The 22,438-nt window shown below is 37.8% G+C and overlaps 1 protein-coding gene across 1 annotated transcript; it reads right to left on the reverse strand.

Moving 5' to 3' along the window:
* Window positions 1-759: 759 nt before the first annotated feature.
* On the reverse strand, window positions 760-22,405 carry nsun2 (NOP2/Sun RNA methyltransferase 2). Its single transcript, XM_079590779.1, has 19 exons — window positions 21,832-22,405; window positions 21,393-21,550; window positions 19,616-19,720; window positions 19,410-19,515; window positions 17,798-17,869; window positions 17,564-17,648; window positions 17,266-17,458; window positions 12,513-12,587; window positions 11,902-12,032; window positions 9,370-9,443; window positions 8,164-8,294; window positions 7,826-7,922; window positions 7,387-7,595; window positions 6,861-6,953; window positions 6,248-6,383; window positions 5,065-5,145; window positions 4,324-4,462; window positions 3,766-3,805; window positions 760-1,460 (listed from the first exon to the last, which is right to left on the reverse strand). Exons 1-19 carry the CDS (start codon window positions 21,913-21,915, stop codon window positions 1,145-1,147), a joined length of 2,325 nt encoding a protein of 774 aa, XP_079446905.1. The 5' UTR covers window positions 21,916-22,405; the 3' UTR covers window positions 760-1,144.
* Between the last annotated feature and the right edge of the window lie 33 nt (window positions 22,406-22,438).

The raw sequence follows: 22,438 nt of genomic DNA on the forward strand, positions 1-22,438 counted from the left end.
TTAAAGAAAGACGTGAGATTAATGCAAGCAACCAGACAACATGTTACAGCCCTGCAGAGTTTGGTTCCATTCCTGCGCCAACACAAATACCCCTAGTTTTCAAATAAGCCCGAAGGACTGGATTAGCTGGATCAGTGTTGAAGCTACACTCTGCAGGGTTGTGTTAACTACCAGTGCACAAATCCTGGTTCCAAACAAGCCCCAAAAACTGGCTGGTCTCGAACTAAGGAACCCATAACTTTAGTGTGTAGAGTTTCAACAAGGGGAGGTAATTCTGAAGGCTTTGATAAGCTACTTCAAGATTAGTTAGGGTTGGATCTGAACTTTGCAGGACTGTGGTCCTCCAAAGCTACAGCCAAAATCAGAAGGTACTACATTTGATGAGGAACAAACTTTGCAACTGTTAAAAAGTACATTCTATATGAATGTAATCCAGGGTGTACTACATTCATCATGATGCCACTGTCATGTGATCTACCACTATGTGTTGCTGTTCTCCTCTTGTCAAAGTGTCCATTGGATGTGCACTTCAGAATCTTGGGAAAAGTAGGTAATTCAGGTACTTTTCATCTACTGTTATGAATACTACAAGTTAAGCCATACTATAATGTACTGTTTTTCACCTTCTACATAGTATGTACCGGTAGGTATGAATATTCAGATGCAGGGCAAGAGCTGGGTTTGATACACTGCTAGCACATCTAGCCAGCACACTGAAAAGTGGCATGTACACACACCACTTTAAAAAAGTGCCAAACTAAGGTATTGACAAATGCTGTTTATTTAAAGTATTATAACAATGAATAAATTGGCATAAAGTACAGTGTAAATCATGTACAAGTGTCTTAGAAATCAAAATGCACTGTAAGAGCTGGTGTGCAACCCTTAAACACTAGAAACGCAAAACAGTTTAACAAAGTTGACTGAAAAGTGACAAATGTCCCTTAAACAAAAATGATAATAAAAACATATGCGACAGCAAATTCTTTAATCAATATTTAAAAAAGGTCTGATAAAATAATTGTTTCCAATTCAGTTCTTCAGAGGTTAGCCAACAAGGTGGTACTCTACACGCGTGTAGTCAGGAAAAACAGTGAAGGCCCCAGTCCATTTTTCTCCAGACCCATATTAACTATTAAGATATCTAACTCATAGGCCCATCACAAGTGTTGGCAACAGGTTCTGTGCTATTAATGTTGGACTCTGAACCGTTTTGCTCCGTTTCTGCATCTTCCTGTTTAACAACAACAGATTCTTGGCTCAGGCCCTCCGCATCTTCTGTGCTTCCTTCCTGGGTTTCTGTTGAACCGTCGGTCCTCTTCCCTTGTTTGTCACGGAAGACTTCCACCCCCACCATGCGGAGGTAATGAAGACGCTCATTACGTGGGACGAAAGCCCTGATGGAAGCTTTCCCCCTCCAGCCGCACAAATCTATAGGACACTGAGGAGCATCATGATCCCTGGAGAGATGAGAAGAAATTAAAAGTTTAAGTTGATACAAGTGAGAAAAGAGCCAAAGAATGAGTGTCAAAGGGGAGGATGAGAGAAGGCAAGACAGAAAAAGGGGGAAGGAAAACGAGCAAATTATTGATCAGCTGCAGCGTAGACAGCGCCAGGAAACGGCGTGGAGTGTGACGGCGGCGGTTGGGGCACTTTTAAGAGCGTCTGTGATCAGATGGATGGAAAAAGAGAGTGAAAGATGATCAGGCGCGCTGTGCTGGAACAGGCAGTCATGTTTTCATATATGCTGCCAACAAAGGAGGATGACACCAGAGCGCCACGCGCCGCTAATCACCGTGACATCAGAGCTGCTCTCCGCACTTAAGTCACTCACTGTGATGAAACTGAAGAACAAGTGTGCACACGTCGATGAGAAAATAAGTGCTTTAAGGGGGCTTGTATTAATGCAAAAATAAATTGGCATATTCAGATTGTCTTGATGGTGTGGGGATAATTTAGACATGTTTTATTGTGCAAAAGGAATTCAAGCAATAATGCTCTGCAGCAAACATTTATGAACCATACAATATACAGTTGCTTTCTGTCATTTTGTTGACATTTTGGTGTTTAACTACTCACGGACTAAGTGCATCTGTACAAGTTCATTCTGTAGTTGCATTATGGCTTGGCTTATTGTAATCTATAATAACTTTTGCATGGAGACAATGTGCCAGTGTCAGTGTCTAGAATACATTAATTACATAAATATCAAAGAGCTGAGTAAATTAATTATAAAAATTTAAATAAACATCCAAGTAAATAAAAATAAAACAAATACCCAAAACGGGTATTTTTAATAAATATAAAAATTCAAGTACATATAATAAATAAATGTAAAATATCAAATTAATAGTTAAATATATAAACGTATCTAAATGAATGAATGAGTTTTTTGCGGCATGCATATATATATTTTAGAATAATTTCCTAGATTTGAAACCACAATCGGTCAGGTACAAACAAGAAATTATTAGTAGCTGCTGCGAGTACCGAGCATGTCAAGTGCTGCGAGTTAGCAATGATTTGGGGTTTGTTGCAGATTAGATTTACCCATTAAATGATAAACCCATTAATATGTTGGGTGTGTTTGTGTGTGTAACAGAAATACAGGGGGAGAGAGAGAGAGAGATAGGAGGACACACTTTCCAGCTGAATTGACTAGTTTTCCACACAGTAAGGGCCATCAACGTGAAACATGACTGGTGGGCCAAACAATGAGCTTTCTGCTGAGAGAGACAATCAAGAGCTATTTATCTGTGAAGAGGAAGCCGGGTGCATCAGTTCGAGCCCTTTAATTATCAGACAAGGGGCGTAATGGCTACAAAGCGCTCAATCTCCATTCATTTGTCTCCTGACTGGCTGATGAATGGCAGGAATGCCATCGCAGAGCCCTCTGTGTACGTACAACACTGTGAAAGTTCCTGCCCACCTAGCGAGCCATCTACCTAGAACGCATTTTAAGACTTCACCGGATGAAGAGGCCGCTCCAGAAACAAAGGAAACAAAGCTGCTCCCTAAAATATAATTTTGGTCAAAATTTAAGGCAGCAATACACCTTTTTTGCAACGAGGAAGTAAGCTATTTTCTGTCAATGTGCAAGACTTCTGATTCATTATCTGCTATAGGTAAGTAACTAGAAATATAAAGTGCAGTAAACTGTAAAACTTTCTGCGCTATAAACCAGTGCATTTATACTTATAATACAATAAAATATGGTAAGAAAAACACTTTTGCAATACAAAGCAGCATAACAAGCCGTTTTGTACAGCTAAAAATAACTGGAGATGCCACTGGAACCCAGACACATTCAATTTACAAATGGCTGCGCCCACTCTTGCGTTAAGAAGGTGGATAGTAATCACATATTAATCCCTTTCCATTCAGAATCTTTTTTTCACTGAGCTCATCACAATGCATTTAGGAAATTCTTATTTTTTCAATATCTGTGTGCCTTGCTATTAATTTTTTGTGATGTTCGCTTAGCAACACGCTAACATCAAACTCTATTGGAATCAATTAGAGTCATGTCTGTTGTGTGCTTCATTTAGAGCTGCTGCCTTTGTAATCCAAACCAGTCACTTATAGGTTACATTTTGGTTAGGATGTTGCCTTAGAAGGCAGTTCACTGAGCTATGGTCTGTCATATGGACGAATGAGGCATAGACTGTTGGCTAGAACAGAACTCAAGTCTAAAAGGTTCTTTACTCTTGTTCCAAAAAAACAAAAAACAGTATGGTATTATGGATTCTAAACACGAGCACTTACTTTGGATCTGGTAAGTATCGTAAAACAATGCTGCCCATTTCTGGAGAAAGAGAGAACATGAATTTCAGAAATTTATTTTAACATTAGTGAAGTTAGCAACATGAGTTACATCACAAGTTTGTTGTCTGTAAGATGATGCTGAGCTTTATGAAAGGGATTCAAAGCCAATAGTACTGGACACATTGGCAATACCAACTACTATGACAATTAATACATGACATTATGTATTTGCATGTTAATATTAAACAAATATATTATAAAAAGTGTATATATATATATATATATATATATATATATAAATAAATAAAACCACTCTTATTGTTTATTACAGATTTCCTTTTTAGACCTTTCATACATCCATCCACCAACCTATAATGTGTATGTCATTTTAAAAAAATGCATACATTAAATGTAGTAATGCATCAAGAATTAACATCTTACATTTCTAATTAGTGTGTCTGTTATGATAGCATAATGACATATTTAAAGTTCACTCATCATTCAAAACTGCAAACGTGTACATTTTAACATGGCCAAGAATTCATAAATAGCACTGACCAAGTTTCTTGGCGTGACTGTGAGCATCTTCTCCAAGCTTGCTGAGGAAGGGGTTCTCCTGCGTGAGAAGAACCTTCACGTCCTCCACACTGATGTTAATGATTCGGGCTCTGATGTAGGGGCACAGTGTGTAAATACCCTGGTGAAAGACATCAGTATAGAGTCAAGGATCAATGTTTCTTTACACACACACAAACAGCATGTAACCTCAGGATCATTAAGTCTAGTTCAAAATGCATTTCCATTTCCCATTAATTCAGCCCTGGAAAGTAGCACACATTTTAATCCATTTCTTCATCTATGGGAAGATGGAATGAATACACACACACACACAAATTCACATAACAGATCTTCCTCTAGTTAAAAATCAATACATTGTTGTGGAAAATGGAAATGGTCGTTCCCTCTAGAGCAGACAGAAAGACAAGCTGAGGTTATTAACGGCATGTTGAGATTAACTCGTTTCCCTATAGACCACCGAACCTAGTTTTTGAACAAAAAACATCTGACATCTGAGCGCTGCTTTAATTATAGACAGATTATTGCTGTACGACTTAAAGCCTTTTTGGTTAAAATAGCATGTGAAATTCAACCATTATACCTTGCAGAAATATCTTTGGGATTAGAATGCTTCTTCTCAACTTTTAAAAAATATATTTGGTTGTATGCAATGCACGTACATTATTCAAACAACTACTACATAAAGCATTGTTTAAATCAAACTATTTTAAACACACCCACCTCCTGCGCCAGTCTGAAAGCACAACCAAACTCTTCTCCATCAGTATTTCTGGACCAGACCTTAACTCCTGTGTTTATAACCTGCAGAAAGACAGAAGACTCGCCATTTACAACAGCATATTACTTTATTATTAATTATTATATACATTAAAAGAGTACATTATTACAATAGTAACAATATTATTTTATGCATAAAATAATAATAATAAACATTTATGATGATATATATATATATATATATATATATATATATATATATATATATATATATATATATACATACATACATACATACACATGTTATTTATAAATAAAATGTATATGTTAATAAAAGTAGTATTGGAGCATTGTCATATCGGCCATTACATGGCAGATACATATTAAACATTTAACAACATAATATCATAAGTACAACAAACCTGGACAACAGAAATAATAATAATAATACAAAATGAGTAAAATTATATAAAAGATTCTTTAAAAAAAAAAAAATCTTGATCCATAAATAAAGTTTGTCCTGATAAAAAGCGACGTCTCATAACATTAAATAATATGTTTTACAGACAAGTTGGTACTACAGTATCAACTTTTTGGTGCTTCTTCACCCTTCATATATATAAAAAACAAATATTATTATGATAAAATAAGCAAATAGATGGACAGACAGAGACAGATAGATAGAGGGATGGATAAGAGGGATATATATCTACCCAAATACCATATTAACATGTTAATTCCTCTGAGCACAAATAATGCACCAAAGGATGAGGTGTAGAAGTGTTTACAGTGTGGCTCTTTGTTCTAACTTATCTCCAGTGATGTCTGTTTACATTAGCAGCAGATGGTTGTTTCATACTTGATGAATGTGAAGGCACTAGAGCACAGATAGAGATGAGATCATAGCGAGGCTGCTGTCCCCATCTGCCTATACGCCATCCTCAATCACTACTAGCACTGATGAAGGACCTTCAGAGAGAGAGAGAGAGAGAGAGAGAGAGAGAGAGAGAGAGAGAGAGAGAGAGAGAGAGAGAGAGAGAGAGAGAGAGAGAGAGAGAGAGAGAGAGAGAGAGAGAGAGAGAGAGAGAGAGAGAGAGAGAGAGAGAGAGACAGAGACAGAGACAGAGAGAGACAGAGAGAGACAGAGAGAGAGAGAGAGCGAGAGAGAGAGAGAGTCTGTTCTTGCCTTCATTCTCTCACTGTTGTTGAGCAGAACATTGCGGAGCTCTTTAGACACCATGTACAGGTGCCTCTTCTTCCCTTCATGGGTTCGAGTCAACACGTTAAGCTTGGGGAAATCTGGAGACAGGTCGTAGAAAGCTCTGGAACAGACAAAGAAATATCACAGGATAAAATAAACGATGGCTAAACAGAGGGGGAAAAAATGCACATATGTGCACAGCGCTGAACATGCTGCGACATATGGAGCAGAGGCGTTGTCTCCCACAAGTCAAAATGGCGGGTTGCCAGCGCTGTGGCACTGTGCATCTGTGTGAGAAAATAAATAAAATTCATCACAAACAAAAGACAGAGTCACAATGACTGAATGATAATGATCACATCATCCATTCATGTGATTGGTCACATAGGATGAATAGCGCAATAATAGATAACCACTAGTATTTTTTCACACATAAACAAAGCTCCAGCCTACTCCGTGTATTTATTCAGGCATCGGGAACACAGTGGCATCAGACAAATAAAACATTTTAAAAAACACGCAAGATATGAGAACATTTGTAAAAGCAGTATGTGTGTTGAGCAGCGAGGTTTTGTCCATGGAGAGGAGAGGCACTCACTGGATGGGAGGAAAGATGGGGTCATCCTCTGTCAGAAACACAAAAGGATCCTCTTTGAAGCCAAAGAGTTTCATCTTCTTTTGAGGAGGGGGGCTGGAACAGACAGAGCACTTCATGTCAATAGAAAGCACAGTAAGTGCAGAAGAATGTGACTGGTCCACCAGGGGGCACTGACATCGACACTACAAGCCAGGCCTGCCTGAATATGGCTGTTTGGAATGGCTGCTGCCTGCAAGTCTACTATTATGCCTACCTAGTATGTGAAACCGATTATGCAAAGATGCAACTCAAAATAGTATGCCATCATGTTTTTCTTAAATACTGCTTTTTATTTTCCCCATTAAGGAGCCATTTAAAAGAAGTCGGATTCTATTGTGCCGTATATCCAAGTGAAACATCTTCCCTGATGCATTATTCGATGCACAGCACAGAAAGAACAAAACTAATGAACAGCAGAGAGAACAATAGGCTGACTGAACAAGGTGCCGGCGTACGCCCACATTTACACCTGGCTAAAGACACTCACCCACAGACATTGTCTTTCTTGACCTCTGAAGGGTCAGGGGTATCTGGGACAGACGGGGTTCCCTCTGCAGGAGTCTCTCCCTCCACTGCTTCAACAGGGGTGTCAGGAGATAAGCCGTCTGATGGAGGGACCTCAGCTGGAGACGCCCCCATCTGTAGCTCTTCTGCGGGAGCCACATCACTGGAGGCGTTCACATCCTTATTACGAAGCTACAGAGACAAAGACAAAGAAAGGACAGAGACAAAGGTACCGATGAGCATACGCTAGCTTCCCATTTCAAATGCAATGACAAATAAGGTGGACTCATCCAAGAAAATGGGCTTGTTAGTAAAACGGCAGTCAAAAATAAAAAAAAGACACCATAAATGTACTCCCATACAACTTCAACACTGTTTGCATTTTATATAAAATGATGTATAAAGTCTGCATTTTCTAATACCTTTGGGTAACGGCGGTTCCACGGCATGGGCTCCTTCTTAACTAACACAGCCACAAAAAACCCGCCAGTGTTCTGGTGATGGGGCAGTATTCTCATACTGAAAACACAAATCAAAGCACCATAACACTGTTACAACTAAAAATTAGTATAAATTGGGTTCACACACCGCTGTGTGAGTTCACTCAACATTCGTATTGCTCCACTAGTACTGTGGTGGTATACTACCATCTGGTGGAGGGTTTTGGTAAAACAGTACAGCACTAGAGGCTTGTGAAAAGCATTTTGTATCATAGGGGCATATACATCCATATATAAATATATGATCAAAAGAAACTTGCCATCTCTCCAGTCTCAAATTCGCCAGCTTCTCTGGGTCTGTTGGTGGAAACATGGTGGGTCTGATCTGGGTGTGTCGACTTTTTGGCACCTCTGACCAGTCAGAAAACCACTGACCCTCTTTCGTCATTACCTATATAAGAGTTCAAAAGTTTGGGGTCAGTTATTTGGAAATAAAATTATATTTTCATTAAGCAAAGATGCATTAAACTGATTAAAAGTGACAGTAAAGGCATTTATACAAATAAATGCAGTTCTTCTGAGCTATCTATTCGTCAAAGTGTCCTGATTTTTTTTTACCATGGTTTCCACAAAAATGTTTGGTAGCAAAACTGTTTTCAACATTGATAATAATAATAAGAAATGTTTCTTGAGCACCAAATCAGAATATTGGAATGATTTCTGAAGGATCATGTGACACTGAAGACTGGAGTAATGATGCTGAAAATATTGTTTTGCCATCACAGGAATAAATTGCATTTGAATTTAGATTCAAAATAGAAATTATTTTAAAATTGTAACATATTTTATTGTTTTTACTGTATTTTTGATCAAATAAATGCAGCCTTGGTGAGCCTCGTTTCAAACACAAAAATATGGAAACCACAAATAGTGTAAAGTTTACGATGTATACATTTCCACATCAATGAATATTTTAACCTGTACTTCTACCTAAGGGAAATTTTCTAAGATGCAGCATCACACATGAATATTATCATATAAGCCATCAAAATAAAGATCAAAATCACGATTGGTCTTAGAGCTTTGCAATTTTACAAAGATCAAAATAAATAATAATCAAACAATAATGCAGTTTCAATCATATTTATGGCCAGTATGAAAGTTGATTTTGGACCAGCTTTATTTTGTAGCAACATTTAAGAAAAGTGACTACGTTGCAAATCAGGTCATATTTTCTCTAGTTTTAGACAATATATTTTCGATTTGGTTAGGTGGAATATCACAGGTGTAGATATGTTATTTTAATATAATGTTACCAAGATATCTAGGACTACCAAAACAGCCTTACTCTGGCCCACGCTCCAGTGAGAGCCCCAGTTACCAAGAGTCTTATACCCCTGCTGCAATGAATGAAGAGAAATGACTGCACTAACGCTAAAAACAAACCAATGCAGACTCAACATTCATAAGCAGGAACAGCATGAACAGAAATTAATGCCAGAGAGTGGAGGATAACAGTTCATTACTTTCCAAGATGTTATTCCAGGCATATATTTAAGTCCTGGGAGATCTGCAGAGGCATCTGCTAACTCTAAAGCACCTGAGAAATAAACAGAAGAGTGAAGAAGAAACCACAGGAGGGAGAGGGGAGAAAAAGCAGAACAAAGTTGAGGTGACATGGCAAGGTAAATACGTCCCATCATTTATTTAATGCTTGACCCAAAATTGCATTTCCCACGTTTTTAAATTTTTTTTATCAATAAAAGATACACATATTGCGTGTGAGTGAACCATAAAAAAAACCCATTTCAGTTACTTGGAACAAAATATTTAACTAAATTTAACAAATTAAATAAATAACTGAAAAAAAAAAAAAATCAACATATCACGATTTAGTTTAAAGGGGTGGTTTACTGCTTTTTTTCTTTGCATGATTGTATTTATGGGGTGCAATATAACATGTCTTCGTTTTTTTTTTTGCCTTATTTTTCATAAATTTCCCCTTTATTGTAAGACGCTTTCTCCTCTGTCATTTGAACGACCGGTTGACTTCCTGATTCTATGAAACCACTCCCTCAGAAACAGGCATGGGCTCAGATTGGTTAGTTGGGCCGGTGCATTGTAATTGGCTAAACTGCGCAGTGCACGTTGTCCGGAAACTTCACGCCCATCACCTTTATGGGCGAAAGTTGCATGTGCTCCGGTCAAATGTAAATAATGGTTTCAATACTGCCGTACAGTTTGAGCCAGAATCAGACCCAGAAAGCGGCAATGAAGAGAGTTAAGCAGAACCTCCCCAAACACGGCTCTTACAAAACGTTTCTGAATGGTACATTTTTTTTTATTATTATTATTCTATTCTACTATTATTATATAATAATTCCGATACGCTGTTACTTGAAAATGCCACTGCTGACACTTGTTAGCTTTTGAGATACGGGTTTCTCCTGATTAAACATTTAATATAACTGAATAAATGACTGAGTAATACCGCAGCTGAAACTTTGCTGTTGCGATTACATATATAATGCGAGCGCTGGCATTTGTTTACGTCCCTGATAAAACTAAAACATTACGTCTGAAACTATACATGCAACCATTTAAAATGATTAAGTCTTACTTACAGGTTGTGGCCCAACAACGGCTGCCTCTGGGTTTAAAGTTGGAACTGCTTCATGTTTTAGAAACAGTTTCTTGTTTAATCCGGCATTGAATTCGTGGAGATTCTGGAAGCTGTCTTCCGTAAAATGCGCAGCACAGAGAGCTACGATTGTAATTTTCAGGAACATAATAAAACAGAAATTGTAGCCATTGTTGACGAACTACAGCGTCCATAGGAAGCCCGAACACCGAAGACATGACAGCTTGGTGAAAATAACACACTTTCGACGGCATGGCTAACAGCTCTCCACTATAACTCTTCGTCTTCCACGAAGCCGCAGAAATATGGCCACGCCCCATTTTTTGCATATTCCGGAGGGAGGGTTGATGTAAATGTATGGGTTAGCTACGTATAAAACCCGGGAAGTATCTCGTTGTAGTCCCATTCGAGTCGTTTTTGTAGGCATTAAACTTCCTGATTTTTAAAAGATGATATCTCTGCTTATGTTAAACTTTCAGCGCAGCAACTTTGCAGATACTGTTCATGCACCAACAGCAACATTACACACTATTTAAAAAGAAAAAAGTGAAATCGCAATCAACCACCTCTTTAACATGAAGTACTAAAATAAATAAATAAATAAAAAATGAATAAACTACATAGACATTTAAAAACGGAAAAAGACAAAAACAGCAAAGTACAACTTTAAAGGGGTGGTAAAATGCCAAGGTGTAAAACAAGGTGTAAAATAATTCTATGATGTCCCCAGAGTGTGTGTGTGAAGTTTTAGCACAAAATACCCCACAGATATTTTTATATAGCATGTTAAAGCCGTTTTGCTCCTGGCCCTTTAAATACAAATGAGCTGCTGCAGAGGGCGGGGTTTCAAGAGCTCATGTGTGTTAGCAGCTGCGACTCAAGAAGTGACATGTAGAATGCAACAGGACGTCTCTGAATGGTTAGTTGATGAATTTATGTTGCTGATGTGTTAACTATCGTCAATTAGAATATTCTGTCATGGTAATTATAAATTGCTCGTATAGGAACTGTTGTGAGATGCACACAGAGTGACTTTCTATTGCATGTGAAAAGATAGATGCTAAGGTTTGAGCTGACTCACAAATGTGCTCTTATACAACAACTTTTCCTATTCTCAACATGGTTCCCGGGGGCGGGGTTTATGTACATTTTTAGGGTTGGTGATGTCACTAACCCGGGAGGAATGTCGTGTAGTCCCTACCAGCCGTTTGTTGTAGTCCTTTTCTTTAAAAGCAAATATATTCCTTTGCTTTGAACTTTGAGCGTTGTAACTTTGCAGATGTTGTTTATGCTCAAACAGCAACATTACACACTAACTAAAGTTAAATCATATTTTACCACCCCTTTAAAATTAACTTCAAAAGAAAATACACAAATAAAATCAAATTCATGGGGCAGAAATGTTTCCTTCATATACCTTCACTCTTCTCCAGCAGGGCAGCGATGACTGCTTCATCCTCGATGGGGTTCAGAGAGCAGGTGGAGTACACCATCCTGCCCCCTACAGCCAGCTGCTCCACACCTCGCACCGCGATCCTTATCTGCAGCCTGACAGACAAGACACGCAATTAGAGCATAACAAACTGCTCTTTTCTGCAACCACTGCAACCTCAGAATGGAGAGACAGCACACACGCTGACAGTGCAACAAAGAAATTAGATGCAACATCCCGTTTCACTAATCAGGTACAGAAAACACATCACTGCTAATTCACTGCCGCTGCCAAATAGCTAAAGCTCCAGACACAATGATCATCATGCATCAAGACTTGGGTTTATCTCAGAGCATGAAGGCTCTAGGATGTGTTCAGAATGACTACTAGTGTACTGCTAACAGAACAGTATACTCTGTACTGTAGTACAGAAGTATGATGCATTGTTGTCACAGGACTTCAATTCAGTTGTGTATACAACAAATACCCAATATTAAAAAAAATTCTTTATTGGTCTTGAAAAGAAGTTAAATATTTAAACATATCGTCCACCCCAATATTCTGAGCACAGCCCAAGTGATTTATACTGGTCTTACCCATGGAGCTGCAGACTGTTGCTGGTTGTCCATTTTTTCCACACGTCAATGTTTTTCCTCATTGTTCCATCTCCACTGTATAGATAAAGGTGCTGATTTTATTGTTTGCAGTTTAACTGTAACTCCATATCAGATCATTTCATGTGTCTGTCAGGCATAAAGCAGACTTATAATTAGTGGTTCTTCACAATAAAGCAAAGATGAAAAATAGTCATCACCACATTTATTTCCTTTAAGTAATTTTAAAGGGCACCTATTATGGAATTTTGAAATTTACCTTTCATGTAGTGTGTAACATAGATCTAAGTGAACAAAAACATCCTGCAAAGTTTGAAATATGAAAGTGCACCTTATATAAAGTTATTGTCTTTCAAAAGTGAGAGTCGACTCTGAGTCATTTTTATGAATCGTTAGAAGACCGAAGCTTTTTCTCTGACTAGATGACGTCAACTTGTCAAGTTATTTGAATATGATACGCCCACTTATTGCGCTCCAAGGCCAGGGAAAACTAACGTGAAAACGTCATGGCGACGAGACGCTGTGTTCTGAAGTGCTGCTCAAAAGCAAACTTTTTTTATCTGCCCAAGGAGGAGCATTTGAAGACTAAGTGGCTACAATTCACTATACCACAGAAGTATAGTCCGAGCCTTGTGCTTTGTTCGCGTCATTTTGAAGACGATTGCTTTTTAAATGCAATCAAACTTGGATTCGCCAGCTGGCTGATATTGAAGGAAGGTTCAGTTCCAAGTGTATTTGCATCAGCATCCTCCTCCGTATCACAACCTGTAAGTGTTATTAATAATTTTTGCTTTTATATTTTATGTAGCATGCTTAATAATTATTTTGTTTGTTGTGTAAGCACCGTTTAGCTTCTAGGTCTTCAATGACAATTGTATTGAGATATGTGAAGTGTTTGTCGTTGTTTTCGGAGTTGTCTAAAGAATAGAATAATACCTCGTAGTAACGTAACTGCATTTTTTTTTTTTTTTTTTTGTAAAAACGTTATGTTTATGCATCGGGCTAATGCAAACAAAGACTGATTGTGCTTTTACAATATGAACTCTGGGCTATATGCTCGCTAACATAACATTAAATTATTTATCTTATTTTTCGTTTTTTACTACAAACTATAAAGCAGTGGACTATAATCATTATTATAATACAATTTAATTGATAAAAGCATCATTGTACTCCGTGTTAAAAATAAGTATTATCTATGTAAACACTGCTGGGTCATCTGACCAATCAACGCAGATTAGCGTCGCGCAAAGGAGGGGTTTGAAAAATGAGTCGTTGAACGATTCATTTGGGAGTCGGTGAGCAAATCAGGTAAAAATAAATGCATATTATACGAAAACAAAAGTGTTTTTTGTCATTGCATGCATGTAAAACTGTTGTTGGGGACTCCCTAAACAACATTAGGAACATTTTAAATGTCATAATAGGTGCCCTTTAAACTGGAATTGATAACTAAAGAGAGTTCCTGTGGTCATATGAGATCATATGGTATTTTTAAAATCAATTACATCAGTGTTTGGTTAACAAGGCAGCAACTTTTAAATCAATGAAACTACAGTCATACATGGGGCAAAAACACAAGCCATAATTACACCTTTAAAGTCAACTTCAAATCATTTCATCGACGGAGAGAAACCAGGCTGACCACACTGTGTGTGTAAGATGTTTGTCCTGCTGGTACTGAGCAGGGTATATTGTGCTTGGCACCTGATTCTGCTGCAGGCCAAGTATAGACTCCACCAACTATAAACTTACTCAGCTATATGATGTTGCATGCTGGGAAGAGACTCACTGCTCAACCGAAAACACAGAGCTCTGGCGTTTATGTGTGCCTCTATTATTGTGATACTTATATTTACATAATCACAACTTCATATCACTGTACAAGAAAACAGCATTCTTTTTTGGTATGACAACACACAATGACATTTTTTGTGGTTTTAAAGGGTAACTGTCGCCAAAATTGAACCTAAGCTCTTTGTTAATCTACCCGAGTCAAACCTTCGTGTAAAAGCATAATTAGAATGGAAACGGCACTTTTAAGATTGACCGTATTTTCATTTTCTGTCAAAATGCCTTTTGAATGGGAGTGCTAGGGGCACTTCAATGATAGCATCAAAATAGCTATTTTTAAAACACTAAGGAGGCTCAACACAACATGAAACTGCTTGTATCACCAGGGGCTCTACAGATGAACTCGAGCATTGACTACATTGTTTGTGTTCACAGAGTTCACTAAAAAGAAAGGTTTTGTACGACTCACTTTATCAGTTAAGGCTGATTTATACTTCTGCGTCGAAACCTACGCCGGAGCCTCTACGCCAGTGATCAAGAACCTATGGCTCGCGAGCCACATGATTTTTGCCAAAGAGCCAGGTGTGGCTCGCGAGCCATAGGTTCCCGACCATTGGCGTAGAGGCTCCGGCGTAGGTTCGACGCAGAAGTATAAATCAGCCTTAACTGATAAAGTCACGAGTCACCACAGCAATAAACTAACCACTTATGTTTCTGTGGTAACCTACAGCTCCTGCACTGGTTCAGATTCAATCAGCTGCAGCTTGTTTAAAGTTTAATACTTTAATATATCCTTTTATTGAAACGGGTGCTTTATTGTGCAAAGAGACATTCCGAAACATTTCACCCGCTGGTAGTTTCACTTTTGCCACAGAGACCCTTTGTCCTATAAATCTGTGTGTATTTTTGATAATCCGGGCAGATTTCAGTTGACGATTCTGTTTAAAGTTATTAATAACAAAACATGAATGAATGAGAAAGAAAAGAGCAGGATGTGCTTTATATTGAAAATAAATATTAAAAGCGCGATAAGTCACGAAAGAGAACTGAACTCTACTGACAGGATGCTGTGCGTGCGCTCCGAGCGCAACACGGACAAGCATAGTAGCCTTTGTCTTCGGTTGCGGCCAAAATAAACACCGAAATATATCAAAATGCCAAGTCGAGTATTTACGTAAACAGTAGATGCAAGCCAAGTATTGTGTGTGTGCACTGCATTCACTCTCTGTCTCTCTTTCACACGCACACGTAGAAGATTTATGCTCATCAGTTGGTAACTGATAAGCATATTTGATAATTGCAGCATAACTGATAATTGTGGTAAGCCCTGCACAATTAATTCCATGTTGCAACTTATTTATTGTTTGCTGAATATTTATTTGTTTTTAGTCGTCTATGGACCTAATAATTACTACTGTTGAATAAAAAAATTAAAAAAACACATCTCTAATAATAATATAATATTTTTTTTTTTACTGTGGCTCTTTTGGAAAAATGCATTAACCAAAAATAAAAAAAATGGCTCTTTGGTCAAAAAAGGTTCCCGACCCCTGCTCTACGCTGTAGGCAACGTGCTGGTTTTCATTTATACTTCTGATCGTTGTCTGTGTTGACGTGCAATTACACATGCAGAGGGAGCATGTGAAACCCGAGGGAGGGGTTCTAGCAGACCACTCATAGCGCTTGCGTCCGCGTGTTGTTACATTTTTGGAGAGGTGGACGCCAGGGTACGCCGAAGGGTACGCGCGCTTCACACAGCCTACGACATAGCTACAGCGGGAGTTCGACGCAGAAGTATAAATTGGGCTTTAGTGTTTCTGGTGGCTGGAATTCTGTCAGTTAAAAGTAGTCGATCTCCAAATGCAACGTAATGAACCGACTCCATATGAGGAAATGTCATAAACTTGTAATTCCAATGAAAAGCATGATAACTTGGGACACTTAGAATTTATATGGAAACAAGCTTTAGGAGCTTTCCATCTTTACTCTCCTCATGTTATGTTGTATTCGGAGATCAACTACTTTTGACTGACAAAATTCCAGCCACCGGAAACACGAACTGATAAAGGGAGTCGTACAAAACCTTTCTTTTTAGTAAACTCTGTGTACACAAACAATGTAGTCAATGCTTGAGTTCATGTGTAGAGCCCCTGGTGATACTTCGAGCACAGTTTCATGTTGTGTCGAGCCTCCTTAGTGTTTTAAAAATAGCGATTTTGATGCTATCATAGAAGTGCCCCTAGCACTCCCATTCAAAATGCATTTTGACAGAAAATAAAAACACGGTCACGGGCTTCCATTCTAATTATGCTTTTACACGAAAGTTTGACTCTGGTAGATTAACAAAAAGAGCTTAAGTTACCGTTTAAAGGGGTCCTATTATCCTTTTTTACATTTTCAACTTTCTTTAGTGTGTAATGTTGCTGTTTGACCATCTGACGACAATATTTAAGCAACCAATAATTACATAGAAACCAGCCTATCAGGTTGAAGCTTCCGCAAAGTTTTTTTCCAGACACTTAAACATAACCAGACTTCTATTTTTCTGTCTGTCATTTATAGCTCAGATTAGCTCAAACCTTGCCAAAATATTAATTATTTTTAAGGTGGGATGAATGGGTTTGTTCAGTGTTATTTTAGTATTATTAGCTTTTATTTTTATATTTAAATTTTAGCTCAAGTATTTGATATGTGCTCGTAATTTTTATTAGCTTTTTTTATTTTGCTTGAATTTATTTTTATATCCGTTTTAGTACTTAAAGTTTAACTTATTTAAAATAAACATTTCATTTCAGTTACTGGCCAAGGCAACATTTCTAATTTTCACATACGTTTTTACATCTAATATTTTTATATAAAAACTACATTTTCATGAGGGTCAATAAAAACAACTCCAGCATCATTGGGTCCAAGCCGAGACCCTCAGCATAAAATTCCTCACCTGCAGGGTACGTCACACAGGATCCGGTCATAAAACAGGACCTCCTTTTTCCCGTCTTGATCAAAGTGCAGACGTGGAATGTTAGATGCATCATGGTTTACCACCATAATACATGGACTGTTTAATCTCTTGGCCTGGTGGACCAGCAGGTAACAGCGCTTATTATCCACATCATTGGCAATTACAAATCCCTCTGGAGACACAGAAGAGATGAAGGACAACTATAAGATATGATGATCATCTTACATCAGTATTGAATTTATTATATATGAACCCATACTAATGAGCAACAGTTTACCAGGGAAAGGCACATCCATATCAGAGTGAAGCATCTCTATTAGTTGAGCAGTTTTGGATCCTGGAGCAGCACACATGTCCAGAATCTGATTATATAATCCAGAAAGACGACAGTGATAAGACAAATTATTAAAAAAATTCCCAGTGAAGAAAACACGCTATAGAGAAAACATTCCGTTGGTATTCAAGGAAACTTGAAAATGAAATGAAAATGATGATGTTGTTGAAGATGTACCTTATGTTGAGAATCGATTTTCATTAGAAGAGGAGGAATCATACTGACTGCTTCCTGTCTGCTGATATTACCCTGATGGAGTAAATAACATTAAGAAAAAAAAAACTGCCATTTGTGGTTGATCAAAAAATTATATTATATTTGTATTAATTCGTTTTTGTTTTATAACCACTAGGACACATTTCTCAATACTTGGGTCACTTTTTCAAAACTATTCATACAGATCTCCCAACCAACTTTCAGCTCAGCACAGCAGTTAACCTCACATTCAAAATACACAAATAACCAAGACAATTCATACAGGTCTCAAATCAACTCACTCTTCCATAACACTAGCAAAGGTTGTCAACTAACAAACACTGTCACTCATAAAACAATGACCTAAAAACACTTAACATCCGGTAGCTTTATACAATGTTTACTTTTGTGAAATATCTTTACAAAACAAGAATGACACTCTCTGCAGTATGTGTTACATGGTCCATGTTTGCATTACAGTAAAAAAGTTTCCCCCACAGCCACATCACCCTGTAGCCCAAGACTGGTTGCCCACTGAAGCTAAGCAGGGCTGAGCCTGGTCAGTACCTGGATGGGAGACCTCCTGGGAAAACCAGGTTGCTGTTGGAAAGGGAAGCTCACCCTGTGGTCTGTGTGGGTCCTAACGTCCCAGTATAGTGACGAGGACACTATAATGTAAAAGGCACCGTCCTTTGGATAAGACATTAAACCGGGGTCCTGACTCTCTTTGGTCATTAAAAATCCAATGGTACATCTCGTAAAGAGTAGGGGTGTAACCCCGGTGTCCTGGTCAAATTCCCTCCACTGGTCTTTATCCAACATGGCCTCCTGACATTCCCCATCCACTGAATTAGCTCTATTCCCTCTCCACCTATAGCTGGTGTGTGGAGCGCGCACTGGCACCGTTGTTCTGTGGCTGCTGCCGTCACATCAGTGGATGCTGCACACTGGTGGTGTTTGAAGAGAGACCCCCTGATATGAGTGTATAGCACTTTGGATGCACAGTAGTACATAGTAAAGTTCTATATAAATGCCTCATTCATTCAATAATTTATGCATTCGTTAATTTTTACAAAGACCAACCCCTGTGTAGGTGTTCAGCTACATCTAATTGTTTTGATAGCATTTAATTTTTTTTTTTAATTCAGTATACAATTCAATATGGTATTACTGTAGAAATATAGCAAACTGCAGTCTTAATTTTGTATTATTTTAGGTTTTTAACTTAAGTTTAACAGGTTTCAAAAGAGTATGTAAACTTGCACAAATTGTTTTGTAGGTATAAAGTTTAGGTGGTGTTTGTGTATAAGTGAGAAATGTATTCATGTAATTTGAATGCATTTTGTGCCAAAGCAATGATAAATGATCCACAGTTTAACCCACAGACTGCTGTTGTGCTCACTGGGTGAAGAGTTTTGAAAAATTGACCCAAGAATGGAGAAATGTGTCGGTTAAAAACGAAGCGCAGAATCGATTCTGAAATTCTCAGAATTTGTGATGCATCGATTTTTCTCTCCCACCCTTAGTACCGGTATACACTATTGAATATCTGCAGACACACGCCTTGGAGAAGTGCACCAAAATTTGTATTTACCGATTCGGTTTCGCTGACCAAGAACTGGTGGAATTTCTCCAGGAGTGGAGACTTGCGTAAGATCTTTCTGCTCATATTAGTGTGCCACGCCAGTTCATCGGGATACCTATAACACCATGATGAGAGTAAAAATCAGATCTGAAGTACTATGTTCTACAGATTTCCAACTCACAATTAAAACACAAACAAATTGTTCTCCATCTTACCAACTTAGGGGCTGAGGAGCCTCAATCTTCTGCCCATCCACCTCAAGATCTTGTAACTCTTTGAAGTATTTCTCTTTAAGAGTATGAAGGATTTCTTTTGCATGACTGAATATTAAAGGAGTTGAGAAAGGGAAAAACATTATTGTATAATTGCATCGCCCTCTGAACTATCCAGGAAAGTTGTTAACCAATATGGCCTTGTCAATGGTCAATGCTGATAACAAAGCAGGATGGCTGATGGCCAATAGTAAATTAAAAGATTCTGAGAGAAGTAAAGTAAGGGTTAATGCCCGACGAGGTGTCCATTGTCAGGTTTTAAAGGACGACGGCGAGGTGTGAACCGGCCGACACGCAGCGGAGGACGGTTGCCTCCGCCGAAGTCCATTAAAACCTGACAATGGACACCTCGAAGGGCATTAACCCGCTTATACCATGGTCACTTGCCAAATAACACATCTTTAAAACATTAGTTTATATTTTAATTAGTTTTACAATCGAAATCTAAAGTTACAAGTTACAAACAATAACTTGGTTTCCTTGGTTACGCCTGACAGTTTATTTAGGTGTCCTCTATCACTTTTTAACGGACACCCTGCAGCCAATTAGAATCGAGTATTCACCCAGACCATGGTATAATAAAAGTTAAACCATTTTTTAAACCATCACCCCTGTTTTTTTTTAGCATAGATCTGAATTTAAATGGTTGGACTCATGAGTGTTTTCAAATACAGACCTAAGGTTGGTCTCTTTTTAATGAAGATACTACTTAACTTTCTATTCAAAATATACTTTACAAAATTAAACGGGACTCCAAAATTGCTAGATAATCCAAGTCATATCATGTTTAACAAAGCTCTGTGTTCCAAATTTGAAGCTGATATCACACAAAATGAGGTTCCTGCAAGAATTTGTTTAATAGGCACTATACCAAAAATAGCCAGCGTTCCATTCCATTGAATGTTTTTGACCTCCTGTCATAAATTAAATACATTTCTGTCACAATACCTCTCCTATAAAAAAACAGTAGACAATATGGAAGTTATGGAACCTGGAGTCTCAGACCAATCCAACAATGTATTTTTTCTCAATATTAGATTTTAAAATAGATCAGCAAATTTTGTAAAATATGAAACATAATACCACCCAATAATAAATAAAAAAAAGTAAGTTTTCATGTTCAATTTCAAAAAGGTTTTTACATGATGAAATTTGAGTCGGCATGAAACAGAAGCTGTGATAGTCTTATCTTCTCATTGTGACATATATCTGAGTGAAATGGCATCTTGAACAAGACAAAAAAAAATGTAGGGCAAGACTTGATTTTGTCCATCGGGAAAAGATTTGATCATTATGGTTTGCTATTGCTGTGATCTCAAGTAAGTGACAGGTTGTACTGGCCTGGCACCATCAGGGCAGAGAAGAGATATTGTTGCTTATGTTGATTAAAGATTAGGAGTGCATATGAATTGGAAAAAAAAACAATGATGTGCACGGATAAATATTTTATAATAAACACTGCAATATTCCACAAAAAATTATAATTGTCAATTTTGATTTAATGGTGACTTTAAACTTTCGAATGACACCTAATTTTTGATTATTACTAAAATTACTAAAATACATTATAGGGAAATGAGGCAATAAAAAAAAGTGTCTTGCTACTTGGAGACCGACAGTTAACAGGTTAACGACGTCATAATTTAAATTGTGTGGCAGTCCACACACACTGTTTGTCATGTAATGTAAAACGTTTGGACCTGCAGAAAATGTCAATCACCTCTTGTATCCTGTGATTCGTATTGTAGCTGGTAGTGGCTCCCTCATGGCCTCCATGAACTCCTCAAACTCTCCATCTGGGACAATCTTCAGCTCTTTGTAGTAATGCTCAAAGAGTTTGTTTTCCTTGACGATCTCAGAGTATCCAGCTCCCCAACCCTGCAAAAAGAACCCGTGCGATGTGCATCGATTACTTTAAGTAAGTTATACTATTACACACACACACACACACACACACACACACACACACACACACACACACACACACACACACACACACACACACACACACACACACACACATATATATACAATCATTTGTATGTGACTATATGATGTGTGTATTTACAATGTAGCATATGTTACATTTATAAATGAATGAATGTGCAGCGTTGGCACTGAGCAGAAAAGTAAGAAGCTAGAGCAGTTAGCAAACTCACAGCATCATCTCTGGTCCTTTTCGCCTCTGGTCTTCCATCTCTGAACTGCTGAGGTTTTTGTCTGTTTCTATTTCTTCTGCCCATGTTGCAGACGCATACAACTCTGGATATAAACCTGCGTTGCGTGGTGATTGAGTGTCTTAATAATGTCTAAGTAACTGTACTTCTCAGCTCCTGCTGAACTCAACTCACGTGTATGTGACGCAGTCCAAACAAGCGCACGCACATTCAACTGAAAGACCCCATCTTTGGTGTCCGCAATATTGCCCGACTGAAAACCCCCTTCTTTGGCGAATTTAAATTTAAAATACAGTACTATTTATTCTAAACCTTTGACATTCAATCAAAATAAACGTATTGCCAGATAAAAATAGCACAACATTATATGATGTAAAAATAAAAATATATATAGATAAAAAAATATGCGTAATTAAATGTTGAGGTTTCAGCATATTACAAAAGTCTCACCCGTGACATCTTTAGAAAGTTATATTTGTTTTTCTGTATTTTCTCAGAAACACTACTAATGTTTAGTTGAATATATTGCTTCTTGCTGTACTAACGTTTATTTATTGGTTAAAATTTATTTGCATGCATTGAAGGCGTG

The sequence above is a fragment of the Phoxinus phoxinus genome (assembly GCF_949152265.1).
Source record: "Phoxinus phoxinus genome assembly, chromosome: 19".
Lineage (NCBI taxonomy): Eukaryota > Metazoa > Chordata > Actinopteri > Cypriniformes > Leuciscidae > Phoxinus > Phoxinus phoxinus.

Excerpts from the sequence above, each read along its gene's own strand:
- nsun2 (XM_079590779.1), bottom strand. The coding sequence starts at position 21,915 with ATGGGCAGAAGAAATAGAAACAGACAAAAACCTCAGCAGTTCAGAGAT. Across the intron at positions 17,649-17,797 it reads AAATCGATTCTCAACATAAG|ATTCTGGACATGTGTGCTGC; the intron begins GTACATCTTCAA and ends TTATATAATCAG. Across the intron at positions 12,588-17,265 it reads CTGTGTGACGTACCCTGCAG|TGGAGATGGAACAATGAGGA; the intron begins GTGAGGAATTTT and ends TTATCTATACAG.